The sequence below is a fragment of the Macrotis lagotis genome, chromosome 2, assembly GCF_037893015.1.
Source record: "Macrotis lagotis isolate mMagLag1 chromosome 2, bilby.v1.9.chrom.fasta, whole genome shotgun sequence".
Lineage (NCBI taxonomy): Eukaryota > Metazoa > Chordata > Mammalia > Peramelemorphia > Peramelidae > Macrotis > Macrotis lagotis.
Window position 1 is genome coordinate 80,060,468 of NC_133659.1, and position 16,319 is coordinate 80,076,786.

The 16,319-nt window shown below is 39.1% G+C and overlaps 1 protein-coding gene across 1 annotated transcript in view; it reads right to left on the minus strand.

The window, feature by feature from the left end:
* Positions 1 to 7,659: 7,659 nt before the first annotated feature.
* Positions 7,660 to 16,319, minus strand: part of NIBAN1 (niban apoptosis regulator 1) — a 186,127-nt gene continuing 177,467 nt past the window's right edge. The window contains exons 13-14 of the mRNA XM_074222223.1: positions 10,525 to 10,636; positions 7,660 to 9,505 (exon numbers count right to left, since the gene is read on the minus strand). Coding sequence (XP_074078324.1) covers positions 8,391 to 9,505; positions 10,525 to 10,636 — 1,227 coding nt within the window. The 3' untranslated portion in view covers positions 7,660 to 8,390. The remainder of the gene's footprint in view (positions 9,506 to 10,524; positions 10,637 to 16,319) is intronic.

Below are 16,319 nucleotides of genomic sequence, written 5' to 3' on the forward strand. Positions count from 1 at the left end.
CCAGGGCTCTCAGCAGCGAGGGCAGTTTCCTGACCTAGCTCCCGGGAGCACAGGGCACAAATTGGGGGAAGTTGGGGGAGACCTCTGCCACAGTGAGCACATGAAACCCAGCCTCCAGGGCACAAAGCAGCTTGGCCAAGGCAGTCCAGATCCAGGAAACAGAAGCAGGGGGAGCTGGTAAGCAGGAGCCCCCAGGGCATGAGCCCATTGAACCTAGGGAGGGGAGTGAAGAGAGAGAGACTGCTGAGCTCTGTCCTCTGTCCCTGGAACAGGACTCTGGGGCTCTGACCACATTCAGATCCTGATCGCAGTCTAGGCCCCCCCATAGAACAGCAGGCCCCCCCCCACCTCAGCCCCATGGCAGATGGGGCCCATATGGTCATTCACAGACCAGGAGGGAGGACAGAGCCTCACACACTGAGACCCTTATGGAAGTGTCCCAAAAGCTCAGGAAGCACCACAAAACCAGGCTCAGGCTGGGAAAATGAGCAAGCAGAGAAACAAGAGGAACACCATTGAGAAATATTTTGCCTGTGAGCCCAAGAAGGATCAAAACATTCAGTATGAAGAAGCAGCAGCACAAGCTCCTTCATCTAAAGACTCCATGAAAAAACAGAAATTGGGCTCAGGCTATGACAGAGCTCAAAAAAGACTTTGAAAATCAAATGAGGGAGTTAGAAGAAAAACTGGGAAAAGAAATGAGAGAGATGCAGGAAAAACATGAAAATGAAGTCAGCAGCTTAGTCAAGGAAATCCAAAAAAATGCTGAAGAAAATAACATGTTAAAAACCAGCATAGGTCAAATAGATAAAACAGTTCAAAAGGTTATTGAGGGTAAGTAAATTCATATGGAGAAATAAAAAGTCAAGAATTGCCAAGAGCTTAATGAAAAAAAGTGCAAAAGAAGGTGGCTTAGCCCTACCCGATCTAAAAGCATCAGTCATGAAAATTATTTGGTATTGGCTAAGAAATAGAGTGGTGGACCAGTGGAATAGACTAGGTGTAAAAGCAGGAGATGATTATAGTAATCTGCTGTTTGATAAACCCAAAGAGTCTGGCCATTGGGATAAAAACTGCTGGGATAATTGAAAGTTATTATGGAAGAAACTTAGATTAGACCAACACCTCACACCCTTTACCAAGATAAGATCCAAATGGTTACAAGACATAGACATAAAAAACAATACTATAAGCAAATTAGAAGATCAAGGACTAGTCTACCTGTCAGATCTATGGAAAGGGGAACAGTTCATGACTAAGGAAGAGTTGGAGAACATCATCAAAAACCAATTAGATGATTTCAATTACATTAAATTAAAAAGCTTTTGCACAGATAAAACCAATGTAACCAAGATCAAAAGAGGTGTAGTAAATTGGGAAACAATCTTTACAACTAATGATTCTGACAAAGGACTCATTTCTAGAATATACAGAGAACTGAGTCATATTTTTAAAACAAAAAGCCATTCCCCAATTGACAAATGGTCAAAGGATATGCAAAGGCAATTTACAGATGAGGAGATCAAAGTAATCCATAGCCATATGAAAAAATGCTCTAAATCATTATTAGGGAAATGCAAATTAAAACTTCTCTGAGGTACCCCCTCACACTTCTCAGATTGGCCAGTATGACCAGGAAGGATAATGATCATTGTTGGAAGGGATGTAGGAAATCTGGAACACTATTCCACTGTTGGTGGAGCTGTGAACTCATCCAACCCTTCTGGAGAGCTATTTGGAACTATGCCCAAAGGGCAATAAAAATGTGCATACCCTTTGACCCAGCAATACCACTACTGGGTCTATACCCTGAAGAGATGAGGAAAAAGGGTAAAAACATTACTTGTACAAAAATATTTATAGCAGCCCTGTTTGTGGTGGCAAAGAATTGGAAATCCAGTAAATGTCCTTTAATTGGGGAATAGCTTAGCAAACTGTGGTATATGTATGTCATGGAACACTATTGTTCTATTAGAAACCAGGAGGGGCAGGATTTCAGGGGAAACCTGGAGGGATTTGCATGAACTGATGCTGAGTGAGATGAGCAGAATCAGAAAAACACTGTACACCCTAACAGCAACATGGGAGTGATGTTCAACCTTGAAGGACTTGCTCATTCCATCAGTGCAACAATCGGGAACAATTTTGGGCTGTCTGCAAAGGAGAGTACCATCTGTATCCAGATAAGGAGCTGTGGAGTTTGAACAAAGTGCAAGGACTATTCCCTTTAATTTAGGGAAAAAAACCAGATAGCTTATTGTCTGATCTTGTTACTTCTTAGACTTCTCTTCTCTTTAAGGATATGATTTCTCTCTCATCACACCCAATTTGGAACAAGGTACAACATGGAAACAAAGTAAAGACTGACAGAGTGCTTTCTGTGGGGTGGGGGAAGCAAGATTGGGGGAAAAATATAAAACTCAAATAATTTCTTTAATAAAAATAAATTTAAAAAAATACCAGACCAAAAAAAGTTATTGAGGAGAAGAATGCTTTAAAAAGAAGAACTGGCCAGATGGAAAAGGAGATAATAAAGCTCTCTGAGGAAAACAAATCCTTCAGACAAAGAATAGAATTCAGGAAGATTGCTGAATTTATGAGAAATCAGGATTCAATACTTCAAAACCAAAAGAATGAAAAATTAGAAGAAAATGTGAAGCATCTCATTGAAAAAACAACTGATATGGAAAGCAGATTTAGGAAAGATAATTTAAAAATTATTGGAATACCTGAAAGTCATGATCAGGAAAAGAGCCTTGACATCATTTTCAAAGAATTACTACAGGAAAATTGCCCTGATATCCTAGAAGCAGAGGGCAAAATAGAAATGGAGAGAATCCACTGATCTCCCCGAGATCCCAAAAAGCCAACCCCCAGGAATATTATAGCCAAGTTCCAGAACTCTCAAGTCAAATACAAAATATTACAAGCAGCCAGAAGGACATAATTCAAATACCATGGAGCTGCAATCAGGATCACACAGGACTTAGCAGCAACTACATTAGAAGCTCGTAGGGCTTGGAATATAATATTCCAGAAGGTGAAAGAGCTTAGAATGCAACCAAGAATCAACTACCCAGCAAAACTGAATGTCCTCTTCCAGGGAAAAAGATGGACTTTCAATGAACCAAGGGAATTTCAAATGTTCCTGTTGGAATGGCCAGAGCTGAAGAGAAGGTTTGATCTTCAAATACAGGATTTGGGTGAAGCACGGAGATCGGAGGAGAGGGGGGAAATATGAGGGACTTAATGATGATGAACTGCATGTATTCCTGCATAGAAAAATGACACTGATAATATTCATATGAACCTTCTCAGTTAATAGAGCAGGTAGGAGCTTTCATAGATGAAGCACAGGAGAAAGCTGAATTTGAAGATAAAATATGGTATAAAAATGGAGTCAATAGAAAAAAAGGGAAATGCAATGGGAGAAAGAAAAAGGAGAGGGGGGAATAGGCCAAGATATTTTATATAATAAGATTTTTATTACAATGAGCTATTGCAATGATATGGAAGGGGGGAAGGCAAGGGGGAATGAGGGAAACTTTGCTCTCATCAGAGGTGGCTAGGAGAGGAAACAGCATATATACTCAATGGGGTATAGACATCTGGAGTAAGAAGGGGGGGGTAAGGGGGAAGGGGGGATGTGAGTGATGGAAGAGAGGATGGACCACGGGGGGAGAGTGGTCAGATATAACACATTTTCTTTTTTACTTCTTGCAAGGGGCTGGGATTGGAAGGCCTGTCCCAGACCATAGGACGAGGTGGATGCTGGGCCTAAGGGGTGGTATGGGGGCTCAGGGCCTCTTGGCCCCAGGGCCGAGGATCTGTCTGCTGTGCCACTCAGCTACCCTACAGAGTCAGAGTGAAAGGAGAGAGAAAATAGAGTACATGGTAGTGGAGAAGTAGGAAAGGAGGGAGTTGCTATCAGTAATGGCAACAGTAGAAAAATATGGAAGTAAGTTTTGTGATGGACTTATCATAAAGAATGTGGTCAACCTGTGACAGAGATGGTGGTGTTGGAACACAGACTGAAGCACATTTTTTTATTATTATTTGGGGAGGTGCAAGGCAAATGGGGCTGAGTGGCCTGCCTGGGGCCACATAGCAGGGTGATCATTGGATGTCTGAGGCTGGATTTGGATCCGGGTGCTCCTGGTTCAAGGGCCAGTGCTCTGTCTGCTACCCAGCCGCCCCTACTATTATTACTATTTTTATTTTATTTTAGGTCTTTTTTTTCTTTTTTTGGTTTTTGCAGGGCAGTGGGGTTGGGGCTTGCATGTCACACAGCTGGGTGATTGTTGGGTGTATGGGGCCGGATATGGGCTCGGGTGCTCCTGGCTCCAGGGCTGGTGCTCCGACCACTGTGCAACCTGGCCATACCTACAATTATTACTATTTTTTTTAAATTTAAATTTTAATTTTTTTCTCTCCCCTTTATTGCTCAAGCGAGTCTATATTTTTTTGGGGGAGGGGGTATTTTGTTTACTCTTAAACAAGAATATTTTATTAATGTATAAAAAAACATTATTTGTCCAAAATGAGAATAAAAAATAAGTAAAAATTTAAAAAAATAAGAAAAAAATAAAAAAAGGAGAAATGAACTCCTAATAATTCAGATCTATAATATTACTCTTTGGTCACATGTAATCTCTATGTTTGAGACTATTCTCCCTGGATCCTGTTTGTACTTATGGGAGAATGTGCCTCAGACTACTGGGAGAATTGGATTTATATCAAATGGTTTTATACCACTAAAGTAAAATCTCTTTGTAATTCTGACTTTTTTAATAAAAAGTGGGTAAGATAGTGATGAGGACTCATGAGTAATTGTATTAGAAACATCTCAAACCATTCAAGGTTACTTCTAGGTCCATAAGGAGAGAAGTAGTCACTTGCTCTCTGTTGACCCAATTTGCCAGTACAAAAAGGACAGTGAACCAGAGAGAATGCTACATAGAAAAACTGCCTAGTGAATGCTTTTTATTCTTTTTCCTGTGAGACACAGAAACTTTTTAAGTGATCCCAATTGAAAATAGAACTGTTTTTATAGGCTAACAGAAGTAACTTGTTATTTAAACTCAAGCTCAATCTAATCCATAGGACCACAGCCAGATGGAACTTTAGAGCCCATGTACTCAAACTGTATTATTTTACAGATGAAGAATTAAGGAACAAATAAATCGAGTTATTTGCCCAGGGTCATACCAGAAATGAGGAACAGAGTCAGAATTCAATTCCAGGTCCTTGAATTCCAAATCTAGAGCTCTTTCCACTATGCCCATGTACATTTATCTAATACCACATCAGCATTACATCTGCCACCCACTGGTATCCCAACAGAAAAGGAAAAATGGACCACATCTTTGAAAGATTAGCTCAGCTCCAAGTTAATATTAACAAGAAATCAATCAAGGATCATATTTGTGTTTAAAAAACCAAGCAAAAAATTTATCTAGACCATTCTTCAAAGAGAAACATTTTATTGATTTATAAGCACCTTATAAGGAAAATAGATGGTTATAAAGTGTTTTGAATTTTATTAACTTTTTGTAGAAATTAGATGAAACAATCTACAGGAAGTAGGGTTTTAAGTAAAATATTTTGTTTTCTTAAATCTGTTACAAAAGAATCACTACAGAATTCAGAAGGTTTGGCCCTCAGTCCTGAAAAAAATAGGTGCAAAAGTTCCCAAGCTTTTATTATCCCAACACCACCACCATTGACTGATTTTATAACATCATACTCCCCTTTCTTCTGTGCTATTTAAACATTGAAAGCAAATGGAAAATACTTGTTGTCTAAAAATACATTCCCCACTACCACCAAAGATTTTTGTTATGCCTCTTGAAATAATTATTGGCTCCCTCGAGAAGTAGAGTTCAAATATGGGAGACATCATTCAGGAAAAAGTCCGTTCCAAAGAATCCTGAATCTTTTTACACGACTTCAGGGACAGTTTGCTAAATTTGAATCTATTAGGGTGACTCTCAAAAATCTTTCTCTGAAAAGGTAATTTGCTACATGTATTCATTGCAAAGCATATATATATATCCATAATGAAAGTTACAAATGGACAAAATGCAAATTATAAAAAACCATCTGTAGGTAATATCACCCTTTCCCATGTCAACATGGTTAAAACCAGTTGAGAGTCACACAGCTATTAAAATTAATGCATAAAAGTGACTGTGATAAAAAAGAAAACATTGGTGTGAATTTCCATATATTGAACTAGTCTGTTATATATCAGTAAACCCAAGGATAATATTCAAAGGCCCTTAAGAATGCTTAGTTCATCACAGGTTTGATTAAAAATCACAAAAGAAGCAAATGAAATCCCTATTAAAGGCACAAGAGGCAATATGAATTGGTAGAAGAGTGAGAAACATTTATTGGTAGAAGAGTGAGAAACATTTATGTTCAGGGCCTGCCTCTGATAGATACTAACTGGGACTGTGGGCAAAGTGTTTAACCTCTCAGTCCCCTAGGTAACTCTCAAGACTATAAATTGCCAATATGCATAGTGGAGGGATTTCCCAATATTGATAAAATTATAGTTCTTAGATTCCACTATGAAATGGAACAATCATCCTATACCTTCTGGTCAAAGTAGCAAGAACCAGTGGGGGGAAAAGTACTGAGTATCAAGTCAGGACATCTTGGCATGAGTCCTAGCCCTGACAATGCATGACCTTGGCTGAGTCACTTGTTTTCTTAGGACCTAGGTTTCCTCATCTATAACTTGAGGAGTTTGTCTTAACGACTTGTATGGTCCTTTGCTAGTTCCAACATCCATCCTATCACTCTACTGACAAGTTAAATGATATTTTTGATTAGTATAAATTTTGAATCTTATAACAGCTATGTAATTTCATTTTTTTCTTTTTCGTTTTTCACTTTCTGGAGTGACATAAGATAGAATCCATAGAAAAATGTTTGTCTGTCAAACAGTTTTTAAAAACCATGTTTTTTCCCTCTTCAGACTAAATCTACTTTGAGCTTTTACTTTGGTTGGATTTTTTTTCAGGTAGTCAATTCAGCTCAGATTGGTTCTGCAGACTATAAATAAGGAAGAGTAACTGTCCTTTATACTGAACTTCACAACTGTAAAGTGAACTTTCACTGCCAAATCTGAACTTCCCCCAATACAAAGTTATAAAAACAATGTTATATTGTCTCTTTTTCACTCCCCAAACCTGAAGTAAGTGTAAGCTCCCTGAGAGGAGGAATTGTTCAATGTATTATCATTCTATCCCCAGAATCTGACATAGTACCTGATATAGAGTAGGCAGCCTAATAAAAATCTTTGTTGAAAGTAAAACCAAAAGTCAAAGTGACAAATACAAAGGTAACAGGTAATGGCAAGAAATTCACAAGCCCAATGGGTTAATGAGTCTGAGAATAAGTTTAATTGGCTACAATCTTTCTTAAGACTTTTCAGTTTTCCCTCATTAAGATCCCTACATTTATAACATAATTAACACATATGGGCCTCAATTTGTTGCAACGACTGTCTGTGTTAATGAGTTTGCTGTTTTGTTCAGCTTAGCTGTGGATGATTGATGAACTCTTAGGAGAAAGTGAAGCTGAAATATTAATGGATGATGAAAATTGGCATTACTGTAAACATTTGCATTAGAGAGAGACAGAGAGGGGGAGAGAGAGAGAGAGAGAGAGAGAGAGAGAGAGAGAGAGAGAGAGAGAGAGAGAGAGAGAGAGAGAGAGTTCTAAAGTGCCATAGAAGTCAATGTTACCTAAATGTAGAGTGGATTGTGAAGCCAGAGCAGTGTTTTCCCACTCATAAATATCGCCCCCTCTTGTTTGCCTTTGCATCTCCCACCTTTTCTCTCCCCCTCTTTTCTTCCCCCTCCTCTCCCTCTCCCTCTCTCTCCCTCTCTCTCTCTCTCTCTCTCTCTCTCTCTCTCTCTCCTCTCTCTTCCCTCTTTCCCTGCCTGTCTCAAACAATTACAATCCACTCTTTTAGAAATTCCTATGAAAAGTGAAGCAATGATTTAATCATTTGCGCAGAACAGTTTGCTTTGCCATCGAGAGCTTCTGCTTGACTACTGTAACTAAGGCTTTCCTTTTGGTTTCACTTTTTAGTAAGAGATCTTGTAATATTTTCTAGTAGAATCTTATGTGCAGACCCTAAAAGGACCCCTACTAATTCTTGGCTTATTTGTTTCACAGAGAAATTCTCTGTCCAATTAACTTGGGCTAGTTTTCTGATGGGTGCTCTATAAGGGTCTCCTAGGCACTTTCACAAGGAGATTTTGTTTTTTCATGCTTGAACCATTTTCAAATATCCAGTGCCACTAGTCATCCCACCAACATTGTTAAGCTTTTGGGGTTCTGTATCTTTGGGTATCTGCCTTTGGGCAAGGGGATTAATTTTCTTTCTCTTGCTCCAGAGGAATGAAGCTCTGCTCAGTAGATTCCATTTTGGTGTGGTCATCACTCAAAATGCAATCTTCTTCAGTTGAGAGCTTACTCTTAAGAGAAAAGGCAGACGTGCTCTCCATCTCAGTTCCTGCTGGGCTGGGCTGGAGCTGGGCTCTTTCTATTTCTTGCAACTCGGAAGTGCCCCCTCCACTTTCACTGGCTTCCATTGGTAGCAGTTGATCACTCTGGGAAACTTTACAATTATCTGCTTCAGTATACCAGACACTGCTAGTGACTTCTGGCTTTGTTGTCTCTTCTCTGTGTTCTCCTGAGAGCGTTACACAAGCTGGCTGAGGACCACAGTGGCCCACTTCTGGAAACTGCATTGAACTTGTATCACTGGTCTCTTGACTGGAAGGAAACGACAGTTTGGCACTGGTATCACCAAAACTGCAGTCTTCCCATTGTAATGCGGATGTTGGTTTGTCCTCTTTGTTCATTTGGTTGTCTTCTTTCATTTCCCCTTCCCTACCTTCTTTCCCTTGCTGGTTCACATCATTCTCCTTGGCTTCTCCTTTTTCCTTCTGGGTAGGATCTGTTGGCAATTCGATAGTGATTGTCAACAAGTTCCTGATCTCACTCAAGGAGCCTGGGGCAGAAGGTTTTTCTTCAGATTGATTCATATTCTGAGAATTTTCTCCCAAATCCATTGTAGTAAGTGTGTTTGTGGTTGGGAGATCGGCCTTTTCCTCTTGGGCTGCTAGAATTGAAGGGGATGAATTGACTTGGTCAATTAATTGCCCAGCATTAATCAAGTTCTCACTGGTGCTTAGAGAAGGGTTGGACAGGAGGAAAGACATGCTTTCCTCTCTGGCAGAGGGATATGCACCCTCGGATTGGGTCTCTGGGCTCTTCTCCTCTGATGTAAGGAACACTTCATTACTTGAAGTTTCATGGTCTGAAATTGCTTGCAGACCTGTCAATGATTTCTTGGCAGGACTGGCTTGATTGGACCCAGAGGGGGTTTTTAGATCAGTTAAGCTGGACACACTCTCACAGGGCAGGGCCATATTGTCCTCAAAAAGATTGTGCTTCTTGAGAACAGCAGCTTCCTTTATCACTGTGTAGGACCAGAAAATGAAAGGAAAAGTTTAGATTCTACCCTAAGCAGGCTGGATATTATGTTTTCAACCAGAACCCCAAGTATCCTCCCAACCAAATCCCACACACCCTTCTAGGGCCATCTCAATTCCTCCCTCCTGCATGAAACCTTTTATGGATCAATCACATTAGCCAGAAATGTTTCTATGGGCATTACATATGGATTAGATAGTTAGACTAGATGGAAGCAGTTTGAATTCTTTCTAATGACACTAGCTGGGTAACGCTGGATAGGTCACTTAACTTCTCTCAGATTTAACTTCCTCATCTAAAATTATTTAATAATAGCAACACACCAGAATTGTTGAGAAGATCAAATGAAATAAAATATGTGATGACTTTGCAAATATTAAGGTGCTTTACTCATATGGTTTAGGTAAGGTTCCTCTAGGCTCAAATCCATGGAGCTATGACAGCAGTAGGTAGCACTGATAAGTGATTTACAAAAAACTTTAAGTCCATTAATATATCTGATTCTGTGAGCTAGGTAACTTGATTACACAGATCCCTAATCTCTGCTAGGGTAAAGCAGGAAGAAGGAATGTATTTAAGCTCTACAGATGAGTCTGAGAGTTCTTTACATAGGAAAAGACTGAACTTCAACCAGAAAGGTCTTTCTTCCCCATCCTGAACTGCACTGATAGTGAGATTTATTCCTGCTGAGGAGAGTGTCATTCATCAAATGAGAGGGGAGGGGGAAGGTCTGGGCATTTGTCTTTATTTGGGATGACCCAGAGACTTTAAATGGCAGTTGCCTGGAAGAAAATTAATCTATTAGCTTCTCCTTTTATGCTCTCATTTCTTTCTTCTCTTTTTGCCTTCTTTGCTCAGGAAAATCCATATTATATATATTTCCTTTCCCCCTTCTGTATCTGTTGATAACAGTCTTAAATTGACTTGTAACCTGTTTCAGATTTTCCCTTTCTTAATTGGAGTACTCACCTCTGAGCACATCCAAGACTAAGAATTGCCCCTTACCTTTCAAAGTTTCATCAAGGATGGTCTGATACAAAATCTCCTCATAGACATTTTCAACCTGGATCACATTGGTATGATCTGCAAAGATGAACTGCTCATATTTCTGAAGCTCCTAGATAGTTAAAGAGGAAAAAGGCATGAGGTGATGGCCATTTCAGGAGAAGTTATAAAGGGGCCTGCCATATGTAAGCTATCTATATGTAAGCTACTTGATGGCAAGAATGGGGTTTTTGCCTCTGTAATCTCAGTGCCTAGAAGTTCCTTGTAATCCATCAACAAGCATTTATGTAGCACCCATTCTGTGCCAAGCACTATGAATATAGTAGATATTTAAAATGCTTGCTTCATTGAATTGAATTGAGGACAAGGTAACAGTGATCAACTACACTGGAAGTCAGAAGACTGGAATGTAAATTCTGAACTTTACAACTATCTATGTGACTTTGGATGATTTACCTCATCATGATGGGCCCTCAGTTTCCTCATCTGTAAAAAGAGGAGGGTTAGAGTAAATGGCCTCCAAGATACCTTCTGGTTCTAGAGCTATGCTCCAATCAACAATTCATTGGCTCTAGTCTGTAGCACCTTAGAATTCCCAAACTACAAGGAACCTTGGAAGTCATCTAGTCCAATTCAAGTCCCAGAGAAGTGAAAGGACTTGCTCAAGGTCACAAATTTGTAGAAAGCAAGCAGAGCATAGATTCAAATCCTTTCTTCCTTATTCTACATTTCCAGTGGTCTTTCCATAAGACCTACCTGATTTTACTCAATGATAACTACCATCAAATATTTTAAGAGTTCTTATGTGGATGATGGATGTGACTCCTGAAAATAAAGATTTCTCAAGGATGCCAGAAAGATGATTCCTATTCAGGTTTAGGTGGGACAAGATGATTTCTTAGGTCTTTTCCAAATCTGAGATTATATGATTTGACTTAAAGAACCCAGATTAAATGTGGAAAAGCTATAGGCAGTATGGTACTAGAGATAAAAGCACTGGATATGGTATGAAAGGACCTGTCTCTGACCTTGGACAAACTACAGCATCTCTGGTCCTCAGTTCCTTTATCTATAAATTGAGAGGTTTGAACTTCATGTTCCTTAATGACCCTTCCAGCTTGAAATCCATGACCATTCTCAGATCCATATTCAGTTCCCAATATCTAGGATCCTGATATGGAAGAGAGAAAAGGAACAGGCTCTATTTGGATGTAGTAGATGGTTTATTCCCTTATGAGAATACCAGCTGTAAGGAACTAGGTTTTGAAGGCAAACCTTTTGGCTTGTTTCATTCAACTATATTTACATCAAGGCATTATGCCAGTGAGAGATGTGTTTGAAAAACATGAAAGGAAGCAGGTTACACCCTGTAACCTGCTTCCTTATAACTGAAAAGGGGTCTCTGTGGTATAGCCAGGGGATCTGCATATCACAGGGGCATCTATCTCTCCCCTTCTATAATGGTAAGAATGACACCCAGAGGCATAGAAGCTGCTTCCATGTTGTCTTGATTCTTGAAATGCTTTCAGTCCCCAACTATCATCCTTATCCCACTATGGAGAAATTAGGAGCTGGAACTCACACACCAGGAAGGATAAAGTGAGATAAAACATCTCTCTGAGTGCTATCATGAATGTATATATACAAAGGAGTAGGCAATAACTATTTCCAAATGGATTCAGTGTATACTTTTTATCTTCTTTATGAGACCCTGAGCTCTTTTGGATCAATAAGCAAATGTATATTCAAGATCTGCCAAGAGCCACTATTTCAGGTGTTGGATGAACAGATACAACGAATAAAAAGATATTTGTTCACAAAGAGCTGAGAAAAGATAAAAGACAATTTACAGGCTCCGAAGGGACATGGACTTTCCTGGAGATGAATGCTAAGATGAGAGTGTAGAGGAGGAATTGATTAAAGCAAAGAAAGAGGGAGATTTGAGAATAGTATCCAGGAATTTGGAAACTTTGCTGCAGATGTTTACCAAAACACATATTATGAGGTCTATTCTCTCCCCGCCCCCAGAAAGTTGAGAGTAAGGACTTATTGATTATCCACTACCCACTGAGCACTATTTGGAACATGTACACCCTACTGTGGGTATCACCAAATATGATATTCTAGAGGTCCCAATCAGCATTGGCACTATCAGGTCAGCTTCCCAGATGGCATCAGCTACTTGAGGGGATCAAGGATGGATTTTCTAATGGTATATAAAGGTCATGAGTTTCTGCTGGTTGGCAGCAGGCAGACATTACTCAAAAGACTGGCCAGTAGTAGTGGTCAATCTTCTCTCCCTCATTATATTTACAAAGAGCATTTGTATAGGAAAGCTCTTAATATTGAAAATATTGAGTAAACTCTCATTAACTTGTAAGTTTTTGGAATTGGGGCATAATTGCACATTCATGCCCCATCAAGGTTAATCTAGAATAGTAAGTCTCAGAGAAAGGAGTGGCACCATGATATAGAGCAGGACTGAAGTTATGGCTTTCTGTCCCAGGACAAGATCCTCATTATTCAAAATTAGCCCATTTGTTGAATTCAAGGAAGCCTGGAAGGATTTGCATGAACTGATGCTAAGTGAGATGAGCAGAACCAGAAGAACATTGTATACCCTAACAGCAACATGGGGGTGATGATCAACCTTGATGGACTGGTTCATTCCATCAGTGCAACAATCAGGCACAATTTTGGAGTATCTATGATGCAGAATCCCATCCATATCCAGAGAAAGAGAATTGAGTTGTGGAGTTGAACAAAAACCAAAGACCTTTAATTTTTTTTTAAAAATGTTAAGATTAGGGGGAAAATTTTAAAATTCAAAATAAATAAAATAATAAAAATAAATAAATAAATGAAATAATAAATAAAATCTTTCTAAAAAGATTAGCCAATTTGTTAAAAAAAAAAAGTGTCACCATCCCCAGTGACCATCAGATCTCACATAGAGACTTCAGAAAGCATGATTTGACTTCTAATTCTCAGGGAAACTGATGAGTAGGTCAGAGATCCTAGTTAGAGTCAAGGTCATTTTTGTTCAATTAATAGTTCTATAGATCCAGGAATGGAAGAGACCAAGGAGGCCATCAAATTCCTTTACTGTGTTATCTTGTTTGGTTAGAATGTGATCTCACAGAAAGTAAGGACAGCTTTTCTTTTTGCTCTTATATGTATTCCTAGAACTTAGAACAGTATCTGGAAACATAGCAATAAATACTTGTTGACTTGAGATATTTGACCCCCTCATTTTACAGAAGAGGAAAATGAGGTTCAGAAAGGTTATGGTCTGCAGGCAGTCAGCTTCAGAGATAGAATTTGACCCCAGATTCTCTAATTCTAGTCATTCATCTTCCCATGTAGCCCTTAACACACACAGCCTATTTAAGTGACAAACTGAAGGAAGAACATCAGAAACATGAACTTCCTATGCATTACTATACACGGGGTACCATTGCCTTCTTTTCTTCTCTTCCTTTGGCAATAATGCTAATGGTATTCCAATTTTAGTCTCTGCTTTTTGTTCAGGTCTGAAAATGTCTTCCTCTGAAGGCATCCCTGGGAATCTTTCAATCTTTGCTTATCCCACTAGGACAGTAACTTAGTGATTATCTGTTCAGAAGGCCACATTTCTCTCTCCATTTTTGGAGGAATGGATGAAGATTAGAGCAAAGGTTGGGAGGCAGAGAGCATGGAAAATTAAGGTTACCACCAAACTTCTAATCAACACATCATTCTCTTTCTTAGTAATTCAATCTTCTTTGTAGGGTAGAGAGAGAGAGAGAGAGAGAGAGAGAGAGAGAGAGAGAGACAGAGAGAGAGAGAGAGAGAGAGAGAGAGAGAGAGAGAGAGAGAGAGAGAGAGAGAATGAGAGAATGTATGTATACCCTTAGGCTTGCTAAAATTAGTGTTTTCCATGTACTTACTAAGCCTTATTAAATACCCTCAGCCTTCTCAAGGAAATTAATGTTAAGCTTATTGACCAATGTAAAAGATACCAGAAGTATCTGCCTGGGAAGAAGTTATTGAATTATTCACCAGGATTTCTTCCTGGATCAATGATCCACTTGAACCCAAGAATACCAGAAACTATCAAACACCTTGCTGAATTTTCTGACTTTATTATACATTATTTCTATTCCTGCATTCTAGGGTCAAGTCCCACTGGCTTCCATAAGATTCCTCAAACATAATAATTCATTCCTCATTTTCTTACTTCTGCACAGGTTGGCCCCCCATGCCTAAAACTGGTACTCCTTCCTTACCTGAGCTACTTAGATTCCCTGGTTTCCTCAAAGGTCAGCTCAAGAACCACATTCTACACAAAAGCCTTGCCTGAATTGCCTCACTCCTTTGCAACAAGTGCCCTTAATTAAATACCTTCAAGATCTTCTATAGGAAGTCTTCCCCCCAAACTCCTTAGTTCGAGTGACCCCCTCTGTGGCTTACTTACAATTTTTCTTGTAAATTGCTTTTTGTATATTGATTTGCTTGTCTTCCCCATTAGATTGTAAGCCCCTTGAGGGAAAATTTTGTCTTTTGTTTTTCTTTGTATCCTCTTAGCACTATGCCACATAATAAATATTTATTGATTGACTGAAAGACCTTGCATATAAAAATCTCCTTGTATTTATGATGAATATATCTATATATCTACACATTTTTCTCCCCCAAAAGGATATAAACTCAGTGATAACTATGAGTTTATCTTTGGATGCCCCAGCACAAGACCTGACAGAGTTGGTGTTTAAGAAAAGCTTACTGAGGAGCAGCTAGGTCACGATCAAATACAGATCCTGAAATGAGAATCGAACACCAATTCTGAAGTCAGGAAAATCTGAGTTCAAATCCAGCCTCAGACATTTACTAGATGTTTAACCCTGGACCACCCACTGATTGCCACACAAAAAAAGAAAAATAATAAATGTTTATTATTGATGGATTAAATATACAATATATACAAATTCCCTTGGATCTTGTATCTGTTCAAAAAGGAAATAAGATGGCCAAAGGGCAATAAAAATGTGCATACCCTTTGATCCAGTAATCATGAAAAAGGGTAAAAACATCACTTGTACCAAAATATTCATAGCCGCCCTGTTTGTGGTAGCAAACTGGCATATGTATGTCATGGAACACTATTGTTCAATTAGAAACCAGGAGGGATGGGAATTCAGGGAAGCCTGGAAGGATTTGTGTGAACTGATGCTGAGTAAGATGACTTAGAACCAAAACATTGTATACTCTAACAGCAACATAGCGTTGATGATCAATCTTGCAACCATCAGGGACAATTTTAGGGTATCTACAATGGAGAATACCATCTGTATACAAAGAAAGAATTGTGGAGTTTAAACAAAGTTTAAACAAAGACCAAAGACTGTTACGTTTAATTTTTAAAAAAGGTGTCTATGTAATCTTGCTATCTCTTACATTTTCTTTTTTCCTTAAGGATATGACTTCTCTCTCAACACATTCAATTTTGATCAATGTATAGCATAGAAACAATGTAAAGACTATCAGACTGCCATCTATGAGGAGTAGGGGGAGGGAAGCGAGATTGGGGGAAAAATTTTAAAATTCAAAAAACAATTTAAAAAAAGGAAATAAGAGGGGCAGCTAGGTGGCGCAGTGGATAAAGCACTGGCCCTGGAGTCAGGAGTACCTGGGTTCAAATCTGGTCTCAGACACTTAATAATTACCTAGCTGTGTGGCCTTGGGCAAGCCACTTAATCCCATTGCCTTGAAAAATCTAATAAAAAAAACAAAAGGAAATAAGACCAGTGTGGACA